Source organism: Petaurus breviceps, unplaced genomic scaffold (assembly GCF_028583685.1).
Source record: "Petaurus breviceps papuanus isolate PSGF00001 unplaced genomic scaffold, PetGlider_PUasm1.0 90849, whole genome shotgun sequence".
Lineage (NCBI taxonomy): Eukaryota > Metazoa > Chordata > Mammalia > Diprotodontia > Petauridae > Petaurus > Petaurus breviceps.
The window spans coordinates 17,956,478-17,981,128 of record NW_027187361.1 but is presented as its reverse complement, the minus strand read 5'-3'; the positions used below and the strand labels follow the sequence as shown (position 1 = coordinate 17,981,128).

The following is a 24,651-nucleotide window of genomic DNA, read 5'->3' as shown; positions in this document are numbered from 1 at the left end:
GTATAGCTCCCTTCCCTTTCTTTTTGTAAGGTAGAAGACACACGTATGCAGCAGTAGGCACACACGCGCACACACATAACACACACCCTTCAGTTGATATCAAGGAGCATGTCTTCTGACACTCAGGAGTCAGGCTTGGAGAGAAATAGACCTTGAAACCCAGCAGGATTTTGTAAGTGTGAGAGGCCCTCCAGCACTTAGGTTAGGAGGAGCTGAGTTTCTTTTGCCACAGGAGTATCCTACGCGGATGCCTAACTCTCATGGTACTCTAAGTTTGAGCCCTCTTCTTCGTTCTCAATATATCTGTAGGACAGCGCACCTCAGGGTTTTGAAGGGGTGTGTAGCAGCAAGCACCCCAAGCGTCCTCAGGGTTTGCTGCCAATACAGGTTCTTGGATCTGCTTTGATAAAGGAAAGCAACTCAAAATGGGTTAACAAGCTTACTTTAATCAGTCAGACATATATCGTTTACCTTGTTCAGGGGAAAAAGGTCAGCACCCCGAACTTCAAAGTATACAGGCAGAATTATCAAGACAGAAACAGATCAAGCAGACAGATTTCCAAACTGTCCAACCATTACATCCATACCCAGTCAACATCTGGGTTTCAACATCTGGTTTTTTCAAAGGGGGGGGGGGAGGGGGGGTTCTGGACAATGGCTTCCCAGAATCCAGATCAAATCACAAAACACTTCTCAAAGTGAGCCCCCAAAACAAAGCTACACATCAGGGCTTATATAGCCCTCTCCTGGCTCAGAGAATGTAACAACCTTATTGACTCACTGGCCAATCAAGAAGTATCTACTGAAAAACAAGCCTCCCACCCCAGGCTCCAGGTGCACCTTAGCCTAGGGGCAGGGAAGATCTTACAAATTTACATTCCCATTACAGGGTGTTTTATAATTACTATTCTTTCTATGCCTGCTATTGGGTTAAATGCCTCTGATTGTGGTTGTTGTCTGTCCTTAGTTCCTGAAGAGGACCATGACATCACAGAAGTGATGCCATAACATGCAAATGAATTGGATTTAAGTGAGGAAGGGCTGTACAAAGTCACCAGCCTCACTTTCTCCTCCAGAGTCATCTGAGGAAGGAAGGAAGGAAGGAAGGAAGGAAGGAAGGAAGGAAGGAAGGAAGGAAGGAAGGAAGGAAGGAAGGAAGGAAGGAAGGAAGGAAGGAAGGAAGGAAGGAAGGAACAGAGGAATGAAGGAAGGTCACACTTGGTGATTACACATGAGTCAAATTGGTAAATTACTATTAAGAGTCTCCATGACTTGAACTTGAGTCTGAGGATGTCTCCATTCAGATGACAGAAATCTGGGAGGAATAGTTGAAACACTGTTTGATGGAGTCAAGATTTTAAAATTTATTTATTTTTGCTTTTGGGAGGGCAGTTGGGGTTAAGTGACTTGCCCAAGGACACACTGCTAGTAAGTATTAAGTGTCTGAGGCCGGATTTGAACTCAATTCCTCCTGACTCCAGGGCTGGTGCTCTATTCACTGTGCCACCTAGCCTCCCCAAAAGTTCTTTATAGGCTAGAATTTGAGTCTGAATTTAATAAAATGAAATTCATAGAGATAAATGTGAAGTATTAAACTTGTATTTTAAAAATCAGATTCATAACTACAAAATGCAGACATGCAGACAGCAGATAATCTAATAAAAAAAAAATCTTCCCTTTTTGTGTACTATGACCTCACAGCCAAAAAAGCTAATATGATTATAGACTGCATTATGAAATGTAACATGTAGGACCAGGGAAGTGATAGTCGCATTATTCTCTGCCCTGATCTGGCCCTATCTGGAAATCTGCTCCTCTCAGAATGCCGTATTTTAGGAAGGACATTGATGAGTTGGAAAGCATCCAGAGAAACTCAACCAGTATAGTGAAGGACTTTGAGCTCATGCCCTTGAGGAGTAGCTGAAGAAAATGGGGTGTTTGGCCTATCAGAAGAGAAGACTTCGAAGGACATGACAACTGTTTTCAAATATTTAAAAGACTGTCATATGGCCCTATAGAATCCATGCCCAAATCCTTGGAGAAGCTAATCTACTCAATTTTAGATGCCCCACCCTAGGACCCAGCTGTCCTGATTGGATCATAGGCATATGATAGGCATAGGCTCAGGAGCTGGAAAGAACCCCAGAAGCCAAAGATTCCAAACCCCTCATTTTACAGATAAAGAAACTAAGTAAGGCCTTTGGAGTTTAAATGACTTACCCAAGTCACATAGGTAGTTAGCATAAGTAATAACTCACTTATCACTCTATATCTAGTTAGCTCCTCCCTCCAGACCATGAATCAATTTCATATTCCACCTAGCCATATACCCAGGACATCTTGACATCTACCCATTCCCTAGTCTTCTTCCTTACCAACCTTTCTTACCTATTGCTTTGGGCACAGTAATCAAATCAATTCTATTATTTCTAACCAAAAGTCTAACGTGTTGCCTGGGAGACTGTAAATTCCTTTTCCCTGGAGGTCTTCACGTTGGATGACCACTTCTCTGAGATTCTGGTCATTGTCACATTGGTTTTTTGTTGTCGTTTTTTTTTAAGCACTGTCCATTTGGTATCCACGGTGACTGGAGATCTATCTCATTCCCTCTCTTATACCCATCCATGGTAGTTTGCCCAGGTTTAATTTTGCATTAGGAAAATTGGGCTCCCCTTTTTCATTGACTCCTTAAATTCCTACCCTACCTTACTTTTTGTCTCAACTTCAAGGGTTCTCTAAAAAGGGGGAAGTAGGAAAAGAAGGACTCAAAGCACAGTATGAATCTAGTAAAAGACAACTTAAACATAAACTTTTGACTAAATATATTATTAAATGCCACTCAATAACCATAAAAGGAATCAGAGCACATCAACAGAATAGTTTCTATAAAATTCAGTAACTTGACTTATAATTACTAGTTAACTGGGAGGCTATTGTCAAGCCCATTGAGTCATAATCAAGTTTGCAGGATCGATAATTATCCATCCTCGCATTTCATCCCTTCCTTTCAACTGTTCAAATACTCCGTTGCTGTTCTACATAGGATCTGACTCAGTCCAATCCCCTGGTATTTTAGGCACAATATTGGAACAAAATGAGACACTCTTGGGTCATTCAAAAGTTTACCAAAAGATCTATTTAGTCATAGCAAAAGAAAGATATTTAACAAGGATTGAGGTGATTCAGCAGAGGGAAACTCCCTTTCCTGAGCTTCCCATTGCTATCCACTGGCCAACAGCTGCAGAGAGAGCCTGGAACTCTGTGGGATTCTTGTGTACTTGGGCAATGAGGACGTGATGTCCACATCCTGAGCTTTCAGTTTCCTGAACTAACCAAGTCTCAAGGATGACCTCAATACCTTTTAAGGAAAAACTAGCCTAACTTGCATGGGGGAATGGGTTAGGATATTGCTTCTACCATAGCTGGTGAAAACCTACCATCAAAGTGGATGAACTGGGCTAGTCCTTTATTTTTGGCGTCCATTGCTTCTAATTTGTCCCCTTCCATCAGCCACTACCATTCCAATAGTCACCACTGTTAACATTATGCCAGGCCACCCAGGACATTTGGACCTTTCAGAATTCACAAGTTCACCTGGATACTCATTCACCTAAGATCAGGAAAGAAAACTAAGACACATAGATGGTCAGACACTTAACAGTGATATGGTGGTTAAGTAGGAGAAAGGACAGGTGCACTCCTCCCCTTATCAGGAACAGCTCAAAATAGTCCAATAATTCATCTCTGGGAAGCAAAAGAGACAGACTGAGAGGCAAGTGGCCTCTTTTCTATGTCCACTGAGTTCTAGCTAAGCAGTCAGTTGTGAGTCTCTTTATCATCACACAATGTAAAACCCTCAGCACTGGGTCATACATGGTTAGAAGTAGGCCCCTTGGATTTTCCACATGGTCACTTGATGGTGACTAGGCATGCTCCATGGTAGAAAGTGAGCAAAGGGATTATGTCATTTTTTCCCCTGTCCTCTACATCACCTAAGAGTGATTTGCTCTTGTCAGTAAGCCTTCAATAAATCTTTATTAGGTATATGAAACAGCAGGCAATTAACTTTGCTAAGTCTCAGTTTCCTTTATTTATAAAGTGAAGAAGTTGAATTAGATGAGCTCTGAGAAATATTGTCCTTTAAAGAACTTCAAAGATTATCCAAATACTCTATTAGTGGGAACATCGAAACCTGTAAGAATAAAGTGATAATGTTATTCAATAATTGTTATAATAAATATAATTGCAGTTAGTGTGATCTTTCTTGCCCTTGTTAAATTTCCAAATAAAAATTCAAGTCAACAAACATTAGTATGCAACATAGGGGTATCTCTTTCCCCCAGTGCTCATAGAGTATGTTTGCAGTTTTCTGACAGGCTACATGTGCTGGTGAAATCAACATTTCCACATTTTTGTGGGAATGAGTCAGAAAATGTCAGAATGATCATAATGAGATCTGAAGGGATACAATATCACTTACTGCGTTCCAACCTTACAGTGACCACATCCTACACTCCTGATGAGTTCTGGAAATTCTTGAACTGCTTTACGTTGTAGGTTTGATTTAAAGTTGACCAAATGGTTCTAGTCTAGTACAATTCAGTCTTGGGCTGACCTCAGCTCCATGGCTGAGAACGTGAGAAGTTTTAGAAAAACAGAAATAGCTCTAAAAGCTATCACCACAACTCTCTTTAAGGTATCACTCCAGGCACTGGGACTGCTTTCACTTGGCAAGAACTTATAGAAATACTTATTGGTAGAGAAACAGACAGCTTGGTCAACTGACATCTCTGCTTCTTACACAATAAGCTCAACCACATTAAAGCTGGGACCACCTATCCCCAATCCTTTCTAGACACACCACTTCAGATTAATTTTAAACTGGTGTCACTCATATAAAATTTCTGCAAGGCAGTAGCACAAATTAATTCACAAGAGTGCTTAGTACAGTGTCTGGTACATAGTAAGTACTTAATAAGTGTTTATTGACTAAGTATTTATTGATATAATTATGAAGCAAACATGTCATTTGATCTTGTGTGAGTGAATATGTGACTAATGCTGGGAGGCAGGCAACAGTTTCTATCACTGAAGGATGAATTCATTTAGGCTCAAAGGGTCGATTTCTTCCTTCATTTCCTACCACTACCACCAGACAACAATGAATCCCAAATAAAACCTGATCATTCTCTATGAGAACTCTGAGCAAAGTCTAGAAAAATCCTACTCTTAATTTAACTGAGGCAGGTACATGTTGAAAAGTTTTCCCAAGAAATTGAGAGAGTAATAAGAAGCAAAGTGAAAGAGAAACCTTAAGAGAGTTATTCATGTCACTTACCGCTAGACACTCTTTCCGTAGAATTCCGTTTTCACCTCCTAAACCCATTTTGATGTCAAGGCCAGAAGGTCAACATACTCCTACCAGTACAAAAAAATAGCTGGTGTCTCCTTTCTTGATGCAATCACATCTAGTTAGTAATGGGTAGTCATATTTAAATTCTGACCCCAGCCCTTGCCATGGTTCTTTCCTTAGTGCTTAAAATGTCATGCTCCACAGTAGAAAATCATCACTTAAGAGGCTGAACCTAGCTGGCCACATTGGTGTGCCAGCAAAGGTTTAACAAGTAACTCTCTGAGGGAAAAAGGTACACAACATACTTTTACGTTTAATCTTCATTACTAATATTTTCCCCATCACTTTCTTAAGCTAGGCAATGAGGAAACGATAAATTAAGCCCTGATTTATATCCATTTGTTGATATCCACAGTGTAAATGGTCACACTAAAAGCCGGGAGGTCTCAGGTGTACATAGTTTGAAGGGGCCAAGAGAAGGCAGGAAAGTCCTGGTTGAATGAGGGGCCCAGGAACCTGGTCATGCAGCCTGTGTGGTGATTACCTAAAGCTGTAGAATATTAGTTGTGATGAGAGAGAAACTGGTATTCATATGGAGGAAAATCTGGCTGAGTTAAAAAAAAAAAAAGAAGAAATCAGATACTGGATTCTGGAGCAGATACAAGCTTGGAAGTCAATATAGGAAAAGTGGGTTGAGAAAAGCAAATAGCCAAATGTAATTATTGAAAATTTAGTCCATAAAGTCAAACATATCAGCAGTCACCAAGTATAGGAAATATAGTCAAGACATATATAGGTGGTGTGGGGTTGCAGTTTTAAAGTTTGTGTAAGGAAAAAAGTCATATATTGTTAGCAAAAGACACACCTAAAAATCCTTTAAGCTGCTTTTAAAATACAATACATTATTTTTAAACAGTTGTAGGTGGAAAGGGTCTAATTTCCCTTTAAAAGAATTCAGTTCCTATCAGAGCTAAGCCCTTCTAGTTACTGCATTTGAGCAACAGCCTTAGAGAGAGAGACAGAGACAGAAAGAGACAGAGAGACACAGAGAAAGACAGAGAGACATAGAAAGAGACAGAGAGACAAAGAGAGACAGAGAGAGAGAGGGAAGGAGAGAGGGAGAACAGGGTGGCCAGGTGTGCTGAAACTTAAGATAAGTCTCACACCTTTTAGAGAAAAGAAGAAAGAAAGAGCCCAAGAGGCCAAAGTCACTCCTTTTAAGGTCTACCAGTGGTAAGCTCTTCCTAGTTCAATGATGAATCCTCTCTGATGTAGTTAGATAGTGTTTATTAAACCATTACTATTTACCAGGATCTGAGAGAAGCATCAAGGATACAGGCAAAAGGCAGACCCTTCTCTCAGTGAACTCATAATCTAATAGGGAAGTCTAATATAAATATAGTCTAACATGCAAAGAACTATGTACAAACTAGCTATATTCAGGATAAATTGGAAATAATCAACAAAATTTTTTGGTAAAGGGTCAGATAATAAATATTTTAGGTTTTGTGGGCCCAGAAGCAAAATCAAATATCAGGTAGGTATTTACATAATGAGAGAAAACAAATTTCCACAATTTTTATGGAATCTAAAATATAATATTACTAATACTATAATAATTACTAATTACTAAGTAATAATAATTACTAATATAATTACTAAATATAAAATTACAAAATATTACTAAAGTACATTTTTTAAAATATAGGTCCACTAATGAGAAGAATGGGATTCTTTTGGGGAGGAATAACTTCTCATTCAATTGAAATTCAAAGTTAAGAAAGATCATCAGAAAGATCATCACTCAGCTGAAAAGTCCCTGGAATGATGCTCAAGACTTTGTTCTCCTACTCAGACAAAAGGGAAAGATTTAGTCTGAAGATTCCGTCCCTGGCTTTTGTTAGCTGGGGGTGATGGCTTTGACTAAAGTATAGTCAGACGTTCAAGGGACCACCATATCCTAGAGGAGATGGCTTGACTGACCCAGATGAACCGAGGCCAGTAGACATTAGCAGGAAGCAACATCTATCAATAAGACATTGAGATACACAGAGCAGCCTACCAGCTCATTTTTGTACAACTCTGTCTGACTTAAATCTAATCCACACCCAAGTCAAGACATCACCCTCATGAAGTCATCGGTCCTCTTCAAAAATGAAGGATGAATAGCAACAGCAGCAGACAGTAGAAGGTAGAGACTATTTGGTGAAACCAATGGAGACCTTTAGAACAGAGATGCCAGGTCCAGAAAGGAGCAGATCCAGTGAACCCAAGAGAGATGATTTGACCAGCAAAGAGTATCTACTCTTTAAAGATCTAAAGGCAGCAGGATCATTACACTTAGAAGACATCAGGGATCCTGCAACGCAGAAGGCATAAGCTGCCTTTCCACATATATCACCCATATATAGATATGATCCTCATCCAAACTCACTTTCCCTACTGAGGGTGTGTATATTCCTGTGCCCTAGGTTTATGAGAGGAGCACTCTATTGCAAATCTTACTACATTAAATATTTTTACTTTGAAATAATTGTGTTTTCCAAATGAGGAAAAAAAAACAATTATATCAGTGAGGGTTTTGAGCGGATATGGACCCCAAGCATGAACTTGGGTAGCTGTTTTAGGAATCCCACTTGCGTCATGGTAACTACATACAAAATAATGTTCAGAACCAAGCAAGTGAGCCCCGATGTACTCTGAGCACCTCTAGAGATTGTCTTTAGTTCAGGGTCCCAGGTTTTGTGTCCAAAGGTAGGACAACCAGGTAAAACGACTCGAGGTTCTGCCACACAGGCTGGGCTGAAGGGGCTGGGGATATTTAGCCTGGGGAATAGCTGACTTAGGCATGCCAGGGTAACTGTCTTCAAATATTTCAAAGAGCTACTTTGTGGGGAAGACGGATGAAAATGGATGGGAGTGACAGAGGGTCAGGCTCTGGGTAAGAACGATTTCCCAGGACTCAGAGCTACTTCAAAGGGCAATGGGTGGCTTTGGGAGACCGTGACTTCACAGCCACTTTTGCGGGGGGCCGGGGTGGGCGTCACAAAGAACCTGGGTGTCCCCCTCTAAGAAGCTCGTCTGTGTCTGGGATTCTATGACCACACGCGCTCCTGACTCTTTCCCTGGGCGTTCCACGGCCCGCTATAGCTGCCTTCGGGACAGGCTGGAAAACTAGACCCGGTCTCGGTTGCCATGGGTTGCTGTGACAACCGCTGCACGCTCAGCACCGTCCCCTCCCCCGGGTTCGGGTCTTTTGTTCTTTTCCAGATTCCCGGCCTCGGCCACGCCCCTCACCCCCCAGGAGAGCCTGAGGTTGGGGGTGCGCACCGATGCAGCTCGCCTCGGTTGCCTGTGGACGGAAAAGCGGCCGCACGAAGTGATTAAGCCCCTCGGGAGGCAGGACTCGTGCAGGTGGGGAAGTCATGTCTGATGACTCGGAGGAATACGATGAGGAAGAAGAGAAATTGCCGTATCTGGGGGTGAGGAGGAAGATGGCAGACTCGGGCTGAGGAAGGCGGCGGCGGGCAGGGCGGAGAAAGAGGGGGACACTGACACCTGTCTCGTGACTTCGGCTTGGGCAGTCTCCTCCTGGGCGCTCTCTCTCTCTTTGCTTGGTTTATTAACATGGCTAACAGAGTTCCTACCTTCCTGAAAGCTATCCTGTTTTCTTTAATCAGACGGCGCGCCTTCCCTGCCTTCTCCTGCGAGTCTCGAGGATTTTCTCCTTTTTTTTTTTTTTTTTGCTCTCTTCCTATCTACCTTCTAGCCTTCCCTCCCTCCCCATTTCAGCGATCTTAGCAACTCCAGTGGGTTCAGCTGGTGGTGGAATGTAGTGAGGAAAGGGTTTAACTTCCCCCTGAGCTAGGAATCTGGGGGAGTCTGCATTTGAATCAGTCACTTGTCACCGAACCTTTCTGGTCCTCTCTGTGAGAGGCAGATGGTAGCGGGTGTAACATCCACACTTTGGAAAACCCCTTTAAAAACCCCTCCATTTGTAAAATGAGTGGGTCGGACTAGATGACTTCTGAAATCCCTCTAAGACCTGGATCTATGCTACTATGACCCTAGGCCAGATAGTCACACATACACATAAATACGTCGGGATAGAGATTGGACCTGTGATAGAGCGCGTTCTGCCAATGCAAGTGGATACCTTCTTGGCCTAGAGCACTGAGAGATTGTTGCTAGCCAGTATGTGTCAGAGGTGAAACGGGAAACCAGATTTTCCAGGCTTCTCTATCCACTACACCATACTGTCTCTTTTCTCTCTCCTGAACTTCAGTCCTACATTTCCAACTGCCTCCTGGACATCTCCACCTGGCATCTTAACCTTTATTATTCTTTCCCCACCTCCATTCCTATTTCTTCCCTATTTCTGTTGAAACCATCACATCCTTTCACATAGGTTTACACCCCTGTAGTCACCGTCCACTCTTCACTGGGTTACTTCTGTGTTTAGTCAGTTGCGAAATCTGGCCATTTCTACCCCAACAACTGTTCCCTTCCCATCAGAGTGTTACAAATGACTCCTAGCTGGTCTATTCCTCTCTCTTTTAGGACTCTGCTCAAAACCTTCAGTGGAGGTCTCTGGCCCTTTGTATAAAAACAAAAACAAACACAAACAAAAAAACAAAAACCATACTGCTGTTATTTAAAGCTTTTCACTATCTGGTTCCAGCTTACTTTTCCAAACTTAGATCCTCTTTTCCAGCCAAAATGGCTTGTTCATTGTTTCCGGAACTCTCCAACATAGTGTCTCTTATCTTGGTGTGTGCACTGTCCCCCAAGCCTAGAACATGTTCCCTCCTAACTTCTTTTAACCTTCTCTTATAGTCTGAGGTGTCAACTCAATGGGAAGCCTTTCCTGATTTCTCTGGTTTTGTGTGTGTGTGTGTGTGTGTGTGTGTGTGTGTTTTCTCTCTCTCCTTATCTTGTATTTTCTTATCTAAGTGCTTCATCCCCAGAAACTCTTTGAAAGGCAGGCAATACTTTTGTTTGTTTCCTCGGTTTCTCAGTAACACACACTATGCTTTGAACTTAGTAGGCTCTTGATTGACTTTCCTTGGATCAGTGCTTTTGTCTTATACCCTCTTCAGATGTCTGGACAAAGGGCCAGGACTTTGTGAGTGGGGGGGGGGGGGTGCTATAATGTACAAGATCCAGCTTTTGGAGACCCCTTTGACTTTTGATTTCTCCAAAATGACAGTGATTACCAACCCATTCATTTCTTTTTCTTGTCTTGCCCCAACTTTCTCCCAGTCCATCCTTCCTGTTCCTTCTAAGTCCTTACCTCTTTAAATGCTCATCTTCCTTCCTTTCTTCATTCTTTTTTCATTGCTTTCCTGCCCCCTAACAAACCTCCAGAAAAAGGCTGCATGCCAGTATCTTCCAGGTACCAATCATGCCATTCTATCCCATTTTTAAAAAAGATAGTATTTTATTCTGTCTCAATTAAATGTTAAGACAATTTTAGCGTTCATTTTTACAAGATTTTGAGTTCCAAATTTTTTTCCCTTCCATCCCCTCTTCCTAAAATGGTCATGCCAATCTAATCTTGAAAATCTTTCTCTGAGTTCCCATTATTTACATCATCAAAGTCAAATTAGTCATTCAAAGCTTTCCATTATGTTTTTCCAGTAATATCCCCTCTTTTTTTTTAGTGCTTCTGTAACAATCCAATATCATGATATTTTAGAGATGAATAAAACTGATATTGAAGGTTAAGTGACTTGCCCCATCTGACTCAAGTGTTTTAGCACAGGGCTGGCAGCTTCTGTACTGGAGTGTCTGGTACTTCATAAATCCCTGGTGACCTGAATTCACAAAGCTAAGTGTCAGAGCTAGGGTTTAATCCTACTTTTCCTGAATCTCATACTAATGACCAGTGCTTCAAGCTCCTCCCCTTCACAAATTATGCTTGAAGCAAACTGGATTTACTCTGTGCACCTTTGCAACATTTCCTACTTGCTCCATGCCTTTGTTCACAACATTCTAGGTTTAGAATGTTCTTTCCCACATTCCCTATCCTTCTAGACCCAGATCAATTGCAGTTTTCCTTCTGTGGAGCTCTCCCTCTGCCAGAAGCCAGTGCTCACTTCTCAGAATTCTCACAGCACTTTTGTGTCTTCCCTCCCTGTTTTAACAATCATAACAATGACTTGTATTTTTATAGCAATTTAAGGTTTAAAAAGTCCTTTCCTAATGACAACCCTGTCATATTCTAGGCACTATATTATAATAAGGTCGAAAGACTTTTTGGATATGGACACAGAAAACAGATTCAATCCCATCCTCATTTTCCCAACTTATAGAATGGGAAATAAAACGAAACAAAATAAAATGGGAATGATTTTCTCACCATTTACCTGAAACCCGGCCTGCACAACATACAACCCAAGGGTCACTTGTGGCTTACTAAAGGATTTCTGTTGGCTGTTAAAAAATGTAGATGTGAAAGAAAGTAAAGATGTGACAAATGCTTTGTCGGTGCCCAGCTTAACCCACCTTCCACTAGTCACTAGTGCGCCCATCATGTAAGTCAGCAGGTAGGTTGCCACCACACACTCTCTCCTGTTTGTCATGTGTCCCTTGGCAACAAACCACTGTCAACCTATCTCAAGTCCGAGGGGAGCAATTTAATGATAAATAAGAATTTTAATAAGTTCAAATAATTGATATTAATTGAAATTTCCCTTTTTAAAATATGATTTATTTGCAAAATAGTTTAATCATTAATTATACCCTTACTTGGAAAGTGAGCTACTAAAAATCTATCTGTGGCCTAAAAAAGTTTAACCTATTTTAATTTTGGCCCCTACTTACTGCCAAATTGTGCAGGTCTGCATCAAACATTAAAACACTATATGAATGCAAACTATTATTTGGTATTAGAGTTTTTTGTGCATTCCTTAACTCCTTTACTCCAAGGAGAGACCATGCAGGAGGACCTTGTATATAGTCAGTCAACAAGCATTTATTAATTGCCTACTATGTGCCAAGCATTGTGTTATGCACTGGATGGAAAGAAAGGCAGAAATGGTCCCTGCTCTTAAGAAACTTACAGTTCTAATAGAGGATACGATATACAAACAACTATTTATAAATGACATATATAGGATGAATTTAAGATAATAAGAAAGAGAAGGCATTAGCATTATGGAGGCTCAGGAAAAGAGGGATGGAGAAAGTGGGATGGAACTAAATCAGACTTCTGTCTACTTAGATTCTATGATTATGAACCCTGGTGGAGATAGGGGTCAGAGGGAACATTCATATGTATCATCTCCCCATATCAGAATGTAACTAGTTTAGGGGCGGCCAGGTAGCACAGCGAGTAAGAGCACTGGCTCCAGTGTTGGGATGACCTGGGGATCAAATCCGGGCTCAGACACTTAGCACCCACCCAGAAACACCTGGCTGTGTAACCTTGAGCAAGTTACTTAACCCCAATTGCTTAGGGGCAGCCAGGTGGCTCAGTGAGTAAGAGCACTGGCTCCAGTGTTGGGATCACCTGGGGATCAAATCCGGGCTCTGATACTTAGCACCACACCCAGAAATAACTGGCCATGTAACCTTGAGCAAGTCACTTAACCCCGATTGCTTTAAAAAAAAAAAGAATGTAACTAGTTTATCCTAGTTCAATCCTTCATCATTGTTCAATGTGTTTACCTTTTTTATGTTTTTGTTTCTTTTAAAGTCTAGGACATCCTTTTATTAAAATGCTGGCTGTATTACTAAATGATTAAATTACACAGAAAGTATGTCTCTTGAAACTTTTTAAATGCCACATAGTCAGATATATGTGATCCCATTAATTTGGAGGTTCCCTCTAACAATGTTAAATCACAATACATACATGGGAACCCATCTTGTGTGATGTTTTTTTCATCTTACAGGGTCACATATTTATAGTTATCTAATACAATTCCTTCAGCACAGGTGGAAATACTGAGGCTCAGAGTTACAGAGAGGAAAGAGAGAAGGGGAAGATAACAAGATTTATAAGGCCTCTACCATGTGCCGGGCACTCCACTAAGCACTTTAAAAAGTATAACCTTCTTTGGTCCTCACAACAATCCTGTTCGAGAGGTGCTGTTATTGTCCCCATTTTATAGCTGAGACACCTGAGTTAAAGAAAGATTAAATGATTTGCACATGATCACATAGAGAATAAGTATTTGAGGCTAGATTTGAACTCGGTTCTTCTTGTCTCTGGGTCCAGTGCTATATATACTTTGCCATGGGGATATTAAGTGTCAGGAAGTGTTTGGGCAGTACACAGTCGGTTATGCTACACTGCGTACTCTGTTCTTTGGGGTTCCTCACTGACATTGGTTATATCTTGGCTTCAGTCTTGTCTCTTTTAGAATGTAATGGATTTCACTGAACATATTTTGTAGTGTTCCAGGGATTACTATGATGATTGTTGTTCAGTCTTTTCAGTCATGTCCATCTTTGTGACCCCATTTGGGGTTTTCTTGGCAGAGATACTGGAGTGGTTGGACATTTCCTTCTCCAGCTCATTTTATAGATGAGGAAACTGAGGCAAATAGGGTTAAGTGACTTGCCCAGGGTCACACAGATAGTGCCCAAGGCCAGAGCTGAACTCAGGAAGACTTCTTCCTGACTCTGGGCTGGGAGCTCTATACACTGTACCACCTAGTTCCACTGTGATTAGTGCAATATTATCTTTTAATGGGAGTGATTTTATCCTTTTATCATAGATGGAGTAAGCTGGTAATCAAATCCAGGCTCTTTAACTCCATAGATCTCCTTGTTCTGTATCTTATTTCGAGTCAATACTAAGCAGGTGACTGAACAAAGTTATCTCTGTGGTTTTATTATCTATGTAATAAAAATTACATAATTTTTATACATTTTGTACATGAATTCTTGTAAAATTTTTATACATGTTTGGGAGACCTGTTGACTGTAAAAAGTCTTCAGTTCTGCCTTTTGTTTGACTAAGTTAGATGCTTTTCTAAAACCAGTAAACAATAGACATAGCAGGAGCTTATAAATACCTCACTCAGTTGTACAACTCTCAGGAAAGAATCTGATATCAGTTGTCTAAGCTTTATTGTGAGCTCAAGGCACTGTGTTACCTCTGGGTGAAAATTTAGTCTTTATTTCTAACTTTGTATTTCCGGCATCACTGAGCATATGGAAAAGATATTTTGGGGAATAGGAGAGACTTCCAAGAGTCCCTAAAATTATACAAGTTAGACTACTCCCTCTGGTTAGTCACAAGGCCAGCTCTGTTAATATTTCATACTTTTGATATTTTAAAAATTACTTTTAATAGCTTAATTTTCACAGACTCATCTGTTTAATAAATCAGTTCACTTTGATTATCCAATTTCTTCAGGAATATGAAGGAGAGCGCAATGAAGAAGGGGAACGGCACGGATACGGGAAAGCAATATTACCCAATGGGGATGTATATGAAGGACAATACGCACATGGTAAAAGACATGGTCAGGTAAGAATAAACGTGTTCTGAAAAAAAATCCCATCTAAAAATTTTCAGGGGATATTTTCACTTAGGAATAACAAGAAAACATATGTTCCAGGGGACCTACAAATTTAAGAACCGCTCTCGATACATTGGAGAATACCAAGACAATAAAAAGCATGGTAAAGGCACTTTTTTCTATGCAGATGGATCACAATATGAAGGTAAAATTGTGTCATAAGTTAAATATTAGTGTTTCGATGTAAGAAAACTAGTTTGGTCTTTTTGTTTTAGTTTGGTTTTGATGACTGAGTTTATCTATAAATATTGAAGTACAAGAACCAAATTCTTTGGTTCAATCAGTCAACTGCCATTTATTGAGTACCTGTTATATATAAGGCATTATACTATCCACTGGGAGAGACATTAGATAAATGAAAATGTAGTCCCTTCCTTCAAGGACTTTGCAATCTAGTCAGTAAGACAAAATCTATCTATCTATCTGTCTATCTATCTGTGTGTATGTATATGTGTGTGTATACATGGAGAGAGAGAGAGAGAGAGAGAGAGAGAGAGAGAGAGAGAGAGAGAGAAATGTAAGGTACTTTGTTAATAAATGCCAAAAAGAAATCATTGCTTTAAAAATTCATTTTGGGTTGGTGTGATCAGAAAACACTTTTCAGAAAAGTAAAGAAGAAAAAGACCTGAGTATGGAGTATTAACTATAGTATGAGTGTTGGGAGTGACACAAGCAAAAAATTAGTTGGAGATATTGGAGAGTAATAATAGTTTGAATGAAATAGTGATCATGTTAGGAAATAATGGGAGAAAAAAACTAGAAAGTTCTACTGGGGCTAGATTGTGCCCTGCAATACCAGGCTAAAGAGCTTGAGACATCATCTAGTAAGTAGTGAGGAGCAATTAAAGGATTTGGGGCAGATAAGTGACATCATCTATGAGCTATTTTAGGATGATTTTTACCTAATTGGAAGAAATGAATGCTGAGTTTCTAATAGACATCAAAAGCTGGTACTGAGGTAGGTTATAGTTTTGATGAGGGTCTTTATGAAAATATTTATTTATTTGAATTAATTTATCTATACTGAAGTTTTCTTTCACCTAAAAGAAAAGCACCAGGAAAATTCTTTACTTGTTTCACTAATAATTTCAGCTTTATTGTCAAAAGATTATCAGTCGATAAGTATTTATTAAGCACCTTCTACACACAAAGAAAGGCAAAACACAGGCCCTGCCCTCAAGGATCTCACAAACCAATGGTATTCTGAAGGTAGAGAAAAGATAAGGGGAATTACATTCTCACTCTAATTTTGACCAACAAAGAACAAAGAAGAAATGTCAAGAACCATGGAAGGACATAATTTACTATTTTCAACTCATAGATCCAAAAGATAAGCTATTATCTTTAACTGTAAATCCACCCCTCACTTCAATTTCCCTGTTTTGTTTAGGGTGTCACTGTCTTTCCAGGCTTATAACCTTGGAATAATTCTTGGCATCTCATTCTCATTTACATCACTTACAAACATATCTTGTGGATTCTACATCTACATCTGATACCTGTCCTCTTATCTCTACTTTGCCCAAACTATGTCCAACAGTCTTCTGATCATTTTCCTTTCCTCAAGTCTCCCTCCTTTTCAGTGCCTCCTTCCGGATGCCATGTAGCTCCTCAAGATAATACTTTCCAAAGTATGGCTCTCCCTTGCTCAAGAAGGTTCAGTGGTTTCCTATTGCATGGGGTCCTACATTTTGCTTTTAAAACTCTTCACACTCTAAATCCAGCCTACTTTTCAAGGCTTATTACACATTACTCTCCTTCATAAACTCTATGTTGCAGTCAAAATGGCCTTTTTGTTGTCTTGTACCCAGACTGTTACATCTCCATATGTGTGCCTCTTTTGTCCACTGTTCTCTTTCTTAGACTTTCTGGAATTTGCAGTTGACCTTCCAAATTCAACTCAGGCTTCACCTCCTACATGAAACCTTTCTGATGCCAATGCCTCCCTTCTCTGCCAAAATTGCCTTGTATTTTCTTTGTATATATGTATATGTACATATGCTTAGTAAATAATCATATATACATATTTAAAAATTTTTATTGATCTTTTGTTTTTAAATCACCATCATTTGTTTTTTGGACTATTTTATTATTTTTACTTTTCAATAACATGTATTTATTTTATTAATCTGTCTCTCCTACTGTCACCAATTCTCATTCGTCCACTGAGCAAATTATAAAAAGCAAAAGCAGAAACATCTCTCAATATATAGCTGTACATTCCATCAAAAAATTTCCCGCTTGAACAGTGTCTAAAAATGTGTATCTCTTTCTACATTTTAAGCTTCTTTCCTCTATCAAGAGTGCCATGTTTTGGGGCGGCCAGGTAGCACAGCGAGTAAGAGCACCGGCTCCAGTGTTGAGATAGACCTGGAGATCGAATCCCGGGCTCAGACACTTAGCACCCACCCAGGAACACCTGGCCGTGCAACCTTGAGCAAGTTACTTAACCCTGATTGCTTAATTAAAAAAAAAAAAAAAGGAAAAAAAAAGAGTGCCATGTTTCTTCATTTGTTTGAACTCTTGATTGATCACAGTGTTGATCAGAGTTCTAAAATCTTTCAAAGTTGTTTTTCTCTGTATTGTTGTTAACCATTGTATAATTTGTTCTAATAGCTCTGTTCTCTTGGCTCTGCATCAGTTAATAAAGGCTTTCCCAGTGTCCTCTGAAATTGTCCATTTCACCATTATTTATTGCTTAAAAATTGTACATTTCATTATTTCTTATTACATAAATATTACACATTTCCTTTAGCCATTCTGCAATAGGAAGATACATTCTTAGTCTCTAATTTTTGACTACCATAAAAAGAGGTGCTATATGTATTTTTATACAAACGGATCCATTTTCTATTCCTTTGATTTCTTTGGGATGCAGAACTTCCAGTAGTATAGCTAGACAAAAGTATTATTTGGTAACTTCCTAGACATAGTTCTCTGCTTTCCAGAGCAGCTAAACCAATTCCCAAGTCTAATAACTCTGCACTCCTGTTCCTATTTTCCCATGGCCTTATCATTCTGAGAGGTACTAGGTGGAACACCAAATTTCATTAAATTTGCATTTCTCTTATTATTAGTAATTTAGAACATTTTTCATATGATGGTTGGTAGTTTGGATTTTTTTCGTTTTAAAAACGCTTGTCCATATCCTTTGACAATTTATTTGTTGGATCATGGCTCTTATTCTTATAAATTTGAATCAATACCTTATATATCTTGGAAATTAGACCTTTATCAGAGAAACTTTTTGCAAATGTTTCCCTGTTACTTGTTTCCTCTTCTATTTTTTTTTTACTGTTAGTTTTTTTTTGCAAAAACTTAAGTTTTATATAATAAATGTCCATTTTATCTTATGTGATGTTCTCTATCACTTGTTTAGTCATGAATTTTTTCCTATTTATAGATCTAAAAGATAATTTTTCCTTGCTTCTCTGGTTGATGATCTCTCCATTTGGAGTTTATATTGGCTTATGATGTGAAGTGTAGGTCAAAAGCTAATTTCTTCCATAGTGATGTACAGTTTTATCAGCATCTTTTGTCTTTGAGTCCTTCCCCCGAGCAACCAGGGTTTTTAAGTTAATCAAGCATTTTATTACTCTTTTTCTGTGTGTTGTGTACCTACTCTGTTCTCTCATCAAAACCTCCCCACCTCTTTCTGTCTTTCTCTCCCCCATAACAAATAATTTTAATGGTTGCTGCTTTCAGTCTGAGATCCGGTATTCATAGACCTCCTCCTTCCTTTTCACTTTTCTTTCACTATTACTCTTGAGATCCTTGAAATAAAAGTTTTTATCACAAGAATTTCGTTATTTTTTCAGATCTATGAAATCTTCTTATAGAAGTTTGATTGGTACAGCCCTAAATAAGTAAATTAAGATAGTATTATCATTTTTATCATATTGATTCCACTTGCCCATAAGCAATTAATGTTTCTTCAATTATTTAGATCCATCTTTATTTCTATAGTGTCTTATAGTTAGCTTCATATAATCCATGGATGAAGATTAATAGATACACTCTCAAATATTTTATTTCTTACATAGTTATTTTCAACAGAATTTCTCCTTTTTCTCTCTGGGTTTTATTAGTTACATATAGGAATGCTGATATCTTATATGTATTTACTCATATCCTGAAACTTTGCTTAAGTTATTTAAATTAATTGTAGTTGAGTTTTTAAGGTTCTCTAAGTATACCATCATATCATCTGAAAAAAATTATATTTTCCTTCGTATCCATGCTTATTCCCTTGGTTTCCTTTTCTTGCCTTATTGACACTCTATATCAAATGGAAATGGTGATAATAAACATCCTTGCTTGACTGTTGATTTTACTAGAAATGGGAAAGGCCTCAGACTTTTCTCCATTACAATTTGTTCTTGCATTTAGATGAGTACTATTTATTATAGTAAGAGTCCATTTATTCTTAAGATTGCTAGAGTTTTAATAGGAATGAATGTTGGATTTTATCAAAAGCCTTTTCAGCATCTATTGATATAATTTTATGGTTTTTATTATTTATATCATTAATATGGTTTGTCATATTTATAGTCTTCCTTATGTTGAACCAACTGTGCACTGGTATAAGTCATACTATATATCTTTATCATACCCAGTTGTAATTTATTTGCTAAAATTTTTATATTACATTTAATTTAAGATTTGTTTAAATTTAAAATTTTTGCGTTAATGTTCAACAGCGATATTAGTTTGTATTTTTCTTTCTCTGCTTTGTCTCTCCATGGTTTAGGTATCAAGACTATATTTGTTTCCTATAAAGAGATTAGGAGTCATCTTTTTTATTATCGCAAACCATTTATGCAGTATTGGAATTAATTGATCATTAGTTGTATATTTCCTCTCATCTTGTCTTTTTGGACATTTCCCCTCTTTTTTTCCCACCTCTCTCTTTACAAATAAGAAGGTAGTCAAAGACAGCATGAAAAAAAAACCTGTTTTTTCTCTGTTATAGCTATTCTCTTCCTTTATCTTAGCCCTGATCCTAGGTTTTTAGTTTTTCTTCCTTTCATTTTAATCTTCTTTTCATATTCCTCCTTCTAGTATTTAAGCTTGTTTTGCTTATAACTCTTCCTTTACTTATTCTGCCCTCCCTCTGAGACCCCTTTCTGTCTCTCTCTTGTTCCTGTACCCTCTTATTTCTATTTTGAGTTTATTATATTTCTTTACAGAAATCTTTTAAAATGTGAGTTTATAATTGTGTTCAATCTTCCTTTTTATGCTTCAGTTCAACATGAGGATCACTGGATGCCCATTTCCTCTCATGTCTTCCTGCATGGCTATATTCTTTTCATCTTGTGCACCTCTATTATACAATAGTGATTTTTGTAGAAGATAAAATGGAGGATAAAAATAGAGGACTTTTTCCTCCTTGGTGTAGTCCCCTGTCCCTCCAAATTTTGTCCTTTCATACGATTATAAAAATATAATATTATAAAACCATCACAGACCCTTCTATCATTTAAACCTTTCTTTATGATCCTTAAAAATATTAAGGTTCAAGGCGGCTAGGTGGAGCAGTGAGTAAAGTGCTGGCCCTGGAGTCAGGAGAATCCGAGTTTGGTTCTGGCCTCAGACACTTAATACCCACACAAAAATAACTAGCCATGTAACCCTGGGCAAGTTACTTAACCCCAATTGCCCTCCAAAAGGCAAAAACAAACAAACAAACAAACAAAATAAGGTTCTTTGAAGACATTTGTTTCTTATCATCACATCCCATTAACATGTAAACAATTGATCCTTGCGTATTTCCTTTCAATTAAACAAATATATATACCTTTCTCTCTTGGCATCTGAATTTCCATTTCAAAATGGAAGATTTGTTTAAATTTATACTGGCTTTTTCATCAAGAAATACTTGAAAATCTTCTATTCTTCTCAAACAGTTGATGTGGATACCAGATTAGTGTTAGGAATTCAGGGTCAGTGATGAAAAGGGAACCACTGGAACCTTTGTTATAACTATACATTTCCCTCCAATACATTTCAAACAATAAAGTATATATGAGCATAGGAAATGCCAGGGTATAATACTTAGCAGAAAATCTCTTCTACTTTTAGTGGCTGCTTGTAAAATAGGTCTCTGAGTGAGAGAAATCATCATTTTGCTCTCCTGTCATTTCTGTTTAGATTAATGTAACAGAAAGCAACATTCACTTTAATTAGGTTAAAGAGTATAATGTAATTTTAGGGGGAAATAAGAAACCCTGTGGAATGAAGGGAAACCAAGCAGGCAAAAGACCAAGAAAAAAGAAATGGAGTCAGAGAAGAGAAGTGGTCTGAAGTGAGGCTGTCAGCCATGGTTAGAAGTGGTCTTTCTTAAAAGATCACTGGATTTCGAGGAAGAATGGACTTACTAATAGAATCTTAGTGATAGAAAAGACTTGAGATACCATCAGAGTAAGACACAGTAAGTGCTAGCAGCTATAAAGCTGTGCCTAACCCAACTGTAGCTGACCCTTTACAACATCCTTGATGAGTAATCATCTAGCCATCCCTTGAGAACACTAGTGAGGCACTCTCTTCTGCTGTTGGATAATGCACTCCCTTCCTTCCCTTTTCCCTCTCCCCATTTAATAGATGAGGAAAATGAGACCCAGAAAAGTGACTTGTCCAAGTGGTGGACATTTAGAATATTCTTAAAAAAAAAAGATTCCAGTCCTAATAATCAAACACTATTTTTCTTCAGAACATTTAAAAATATTTTTAAATAACATAATATACACTTTAAAAGATATCCAGTGGTTTCTCTATATTTAATGAAAGCCATTGGTCCATATAAATTAGTACAAAACTTTTTTCTGGAACAGATCTTTGATTTCATTGGTATACAGACTATCTACAGAGTTTTTGGAAAGATTAAATGAGACAATATTCATGAAACACTAAGCATAATGCCAAGCACTTAATAGGGTCACAAGATCAATCCTGTTCCTTGGTTGATTCTCATTACCCAGGAGCTAAGAATTCCTGTTACTGAATCTCTGAAACATAAGATCAATTCCCACTGTCTGACAGGCTCTCATGGCTTATCTCTTTAGAAGGTTTATACTTCCTTGCTCCTGTGCTCACATCTCTTCTAATTGTTTGACTTACCTGTCTCTAGTTTCCTCTATCTTCCACCTAAACATTTTTTTCCCAAAAGTGAGAGGGCTGAGTTTGGGAGTCAAGGTCACTCACTGTCTGTGCCTTGGCCAAACCTTTCTTCAAAGTCTCTTAGCCAGAGTTAAGTTACAATTTAAAAAGGAGTACTTGTTGGATTGGGTTTGATTGCAAACAGAAAATGGTGTAAAAACAAACAAAAACTTCAATAAACATTTTTAAAGGACGATTATTTCATTTTTTTGAGGGTACTTCCTTCAGTGAGGCAGCTGGTAAGTCCTCTGTACCAAAACATTAATTGCCATAGGAAAAAGAAAAATCATCAAGTAGTGTCTAATGTGAGTGACTGACTCATCTGTTAATGAGTCTATTGACACCATGGCAGGATGGACTTCAGAACTAGTCTATTACAAGCCTATACTGAAAGCCCTTTCAACTTGGTAGGACTGGCCAGAATTAGTAATTAACTAGCTATAAATTAGCTATCAAGTCCAGAATTATACACCTGACTTCCAAGACCCTTTTGCAAGTGCCTACATCTTAGCTAAGCAATCTTATTTTTAAGCTTGCTACTTTCCAACTTAACCCCACTTTATACATGACGATTTTTTTCCACTGTACTCATGCACCATAATTATTCCCACCCCCATGTGCTCCTCTGTTCCCTTCCACCCATCAATATCTTTATCACTCTTCAAGATATCATGGTTACAAGGGAAAGCATACTGGACTGAGAGTTGTTTGTTGGTTCCACCTCAAAATGGTTGTGTGGGCAAACGGTTTCAGCACTATGTGTCTCAGTTTCCATATCCAGGGTTAAAAAAGAAATGAAGGGTAATGGGCTAGTTCATCTGAAAAGTCCCTTATAATTCTAATATTCTGTGACTTTATTGCTAGACTCAAGTCCTTTGACCCTTATATAAAGTCTTCCTACTGTCCCCCCTCATTCATCCTTATAATTTTCTGAATTACTGCAAATACAGCCTATACTAAGAAATTTAGCACAGATTATATTTTATATTTTCTCATATTTGTTCTCCGATTGATTTGTGTGATAGCTTACTAAGCTGTTTTTAGAGAAGAAACTGTGTTTTCTCTTTGTAGAAGTGCCTAACATATATCAGGTACTCAATAAATATTTTGATTGATTGACAAATTATTTAGGGTCCCCTCTGAAATCTATGACTTCATTTAAATGTTTTTGATTATTCAAACAATTAATATTTCTCTCTATTTGTGTGTGTACTGCTCTATAGTAAATTATAAAATTTCAAAGGTAGCCCAAATTGCATTTCTTATGCTGGCATGTTTTGTTTTGTTTTGTTTTTGCATTGTCAATTTCAGGAGACTGGGTTAATGATGAAAAACATGGCTTTGGAGTTTATCACTATCCAAATAATGATACATATACAGGAGAATGGTTTGCTGGCCAAAGGTTTGTTTTCGGTTTTTTGTTTTACTGTTTCTTCAGTCTTATATTTTTTATTTAGGCAAGCAGAAGACGCTGGTGTGTCTTTAGATTTATTATAGAAAATTCATAACAAAATCTACAACTCTCCAATTCTTACATGAATTGGAAAGAAAGCATTCTGGAAATTATCTGCCTCGGTACAATTCTTTGTTATCTGTGTAAGAAAACCAGGCTCACGATAACTTATCAAGACAGCCCTCCACAAGCTGATGTCGGAAAAGTTTTCACCACACAACTAGAGAAGGCAGTTTTTGCACTCTGCTCTCATTATCAACAGAGCATAGAAGAACATAGGAAATAGAATGTGAGGCTTGGATTCAGTAAACATATAACCAGGTTATAGTGGCTGGTGCTTTGCCTGAGTGATGAAATCTGAAGAGTACTCTTAGCATTTACCTTCAGCAATGTGTAAAAAATGGAGTTTAGAACCTACACAGCAAAAATAATTAGGTAACCTAGAAAGCTATGAAGTGGAATGTGTTTTCTTTCCGCTACTTATTGTACCCCAGGCGAGCTTTCCTGCAATCCTTACCTGGAGTAGAGCAGCATTACTTTGTCCTGCATTTTGTAACTTTCCCTGAGTGTAAAAATACTATCTATAGCTCTGAATAGACCTTAATTTTACTTTCTCCTCTGATAATTAACTCTACTTGACCAGAGATCAATCATTTAACATCATTGAACTTTATGGGAATATCACCATATGCAATACCTATATCAAAGTGTTATAGTGAGCCTCAAATGAAATAATGTACATAAGTCACTTAGTAAAACTTAATGTGCTATATAAATATATAGCTATTGTCACAGAAGGGGCTGTGTTGAGTCCCAGAGAATTACCATCTCATGCTCATTTATAGGAAATGTGCACCTTCTTTGTGTGCCTTTTAGAGTGATATACAAAATTACTATAATCACTCACCATGTTTAGAAAGCCAAGTTTGGTTCCGTGATTGGCTCCTCTGTCTAAGCACAGACTGAGGATTTTCCCCCACTCTGACCAGTGTACATGATAGAGTTAGGCAAAAATATTTCCTGTTTTATAACTATGTAACTTCCTGTATGAGATACTGTAGCAGCAAGCACCCCAAGCGTGCTCAGGGTGGCTGCCCATACAGGTTCTTGGATCTGCTTTGTTAAAGGAAAGCAACTCAAAATGGGTTAACAAG

The 24,651-nt window shown here is 38.3% G+C and overlaps 1 protein-coding gene across 1 annotated transcript in view; it reads left to right on the top strand.

The window, feature by feature from the left end:
* The first annotated feature begins 8,709 nt into the window (after positions 1-8,709).
* Positions 8,710-24,651, top strand: part of LOC138149803 (radial spoke head 1 homolog) — a 41,381-nt gene continuing 25,439 nt past the window's right edge. Inside the window, exons 1-4 of the mRNA XM_069073055.1 lie at positions 8,710-8,835; positions 14,724-14,837; positions 14,929-15,034; positions 23,356-23,446. Of these exons, the coding sequence (XP_068929156.1) occupies positions 8,779-8,835; positions 14,724-14,837; positions 14,929-15,034; positions 23,356-23,446 (368 nt within the window). The 5' untranslated portion in view covers positions 8,710-8,778. The remainder of the gene's footprint in view (positions 8,836-14,723; positions 14,838-14,928; positions 15,035-23,355; positions 23,447-24,651) is intronic.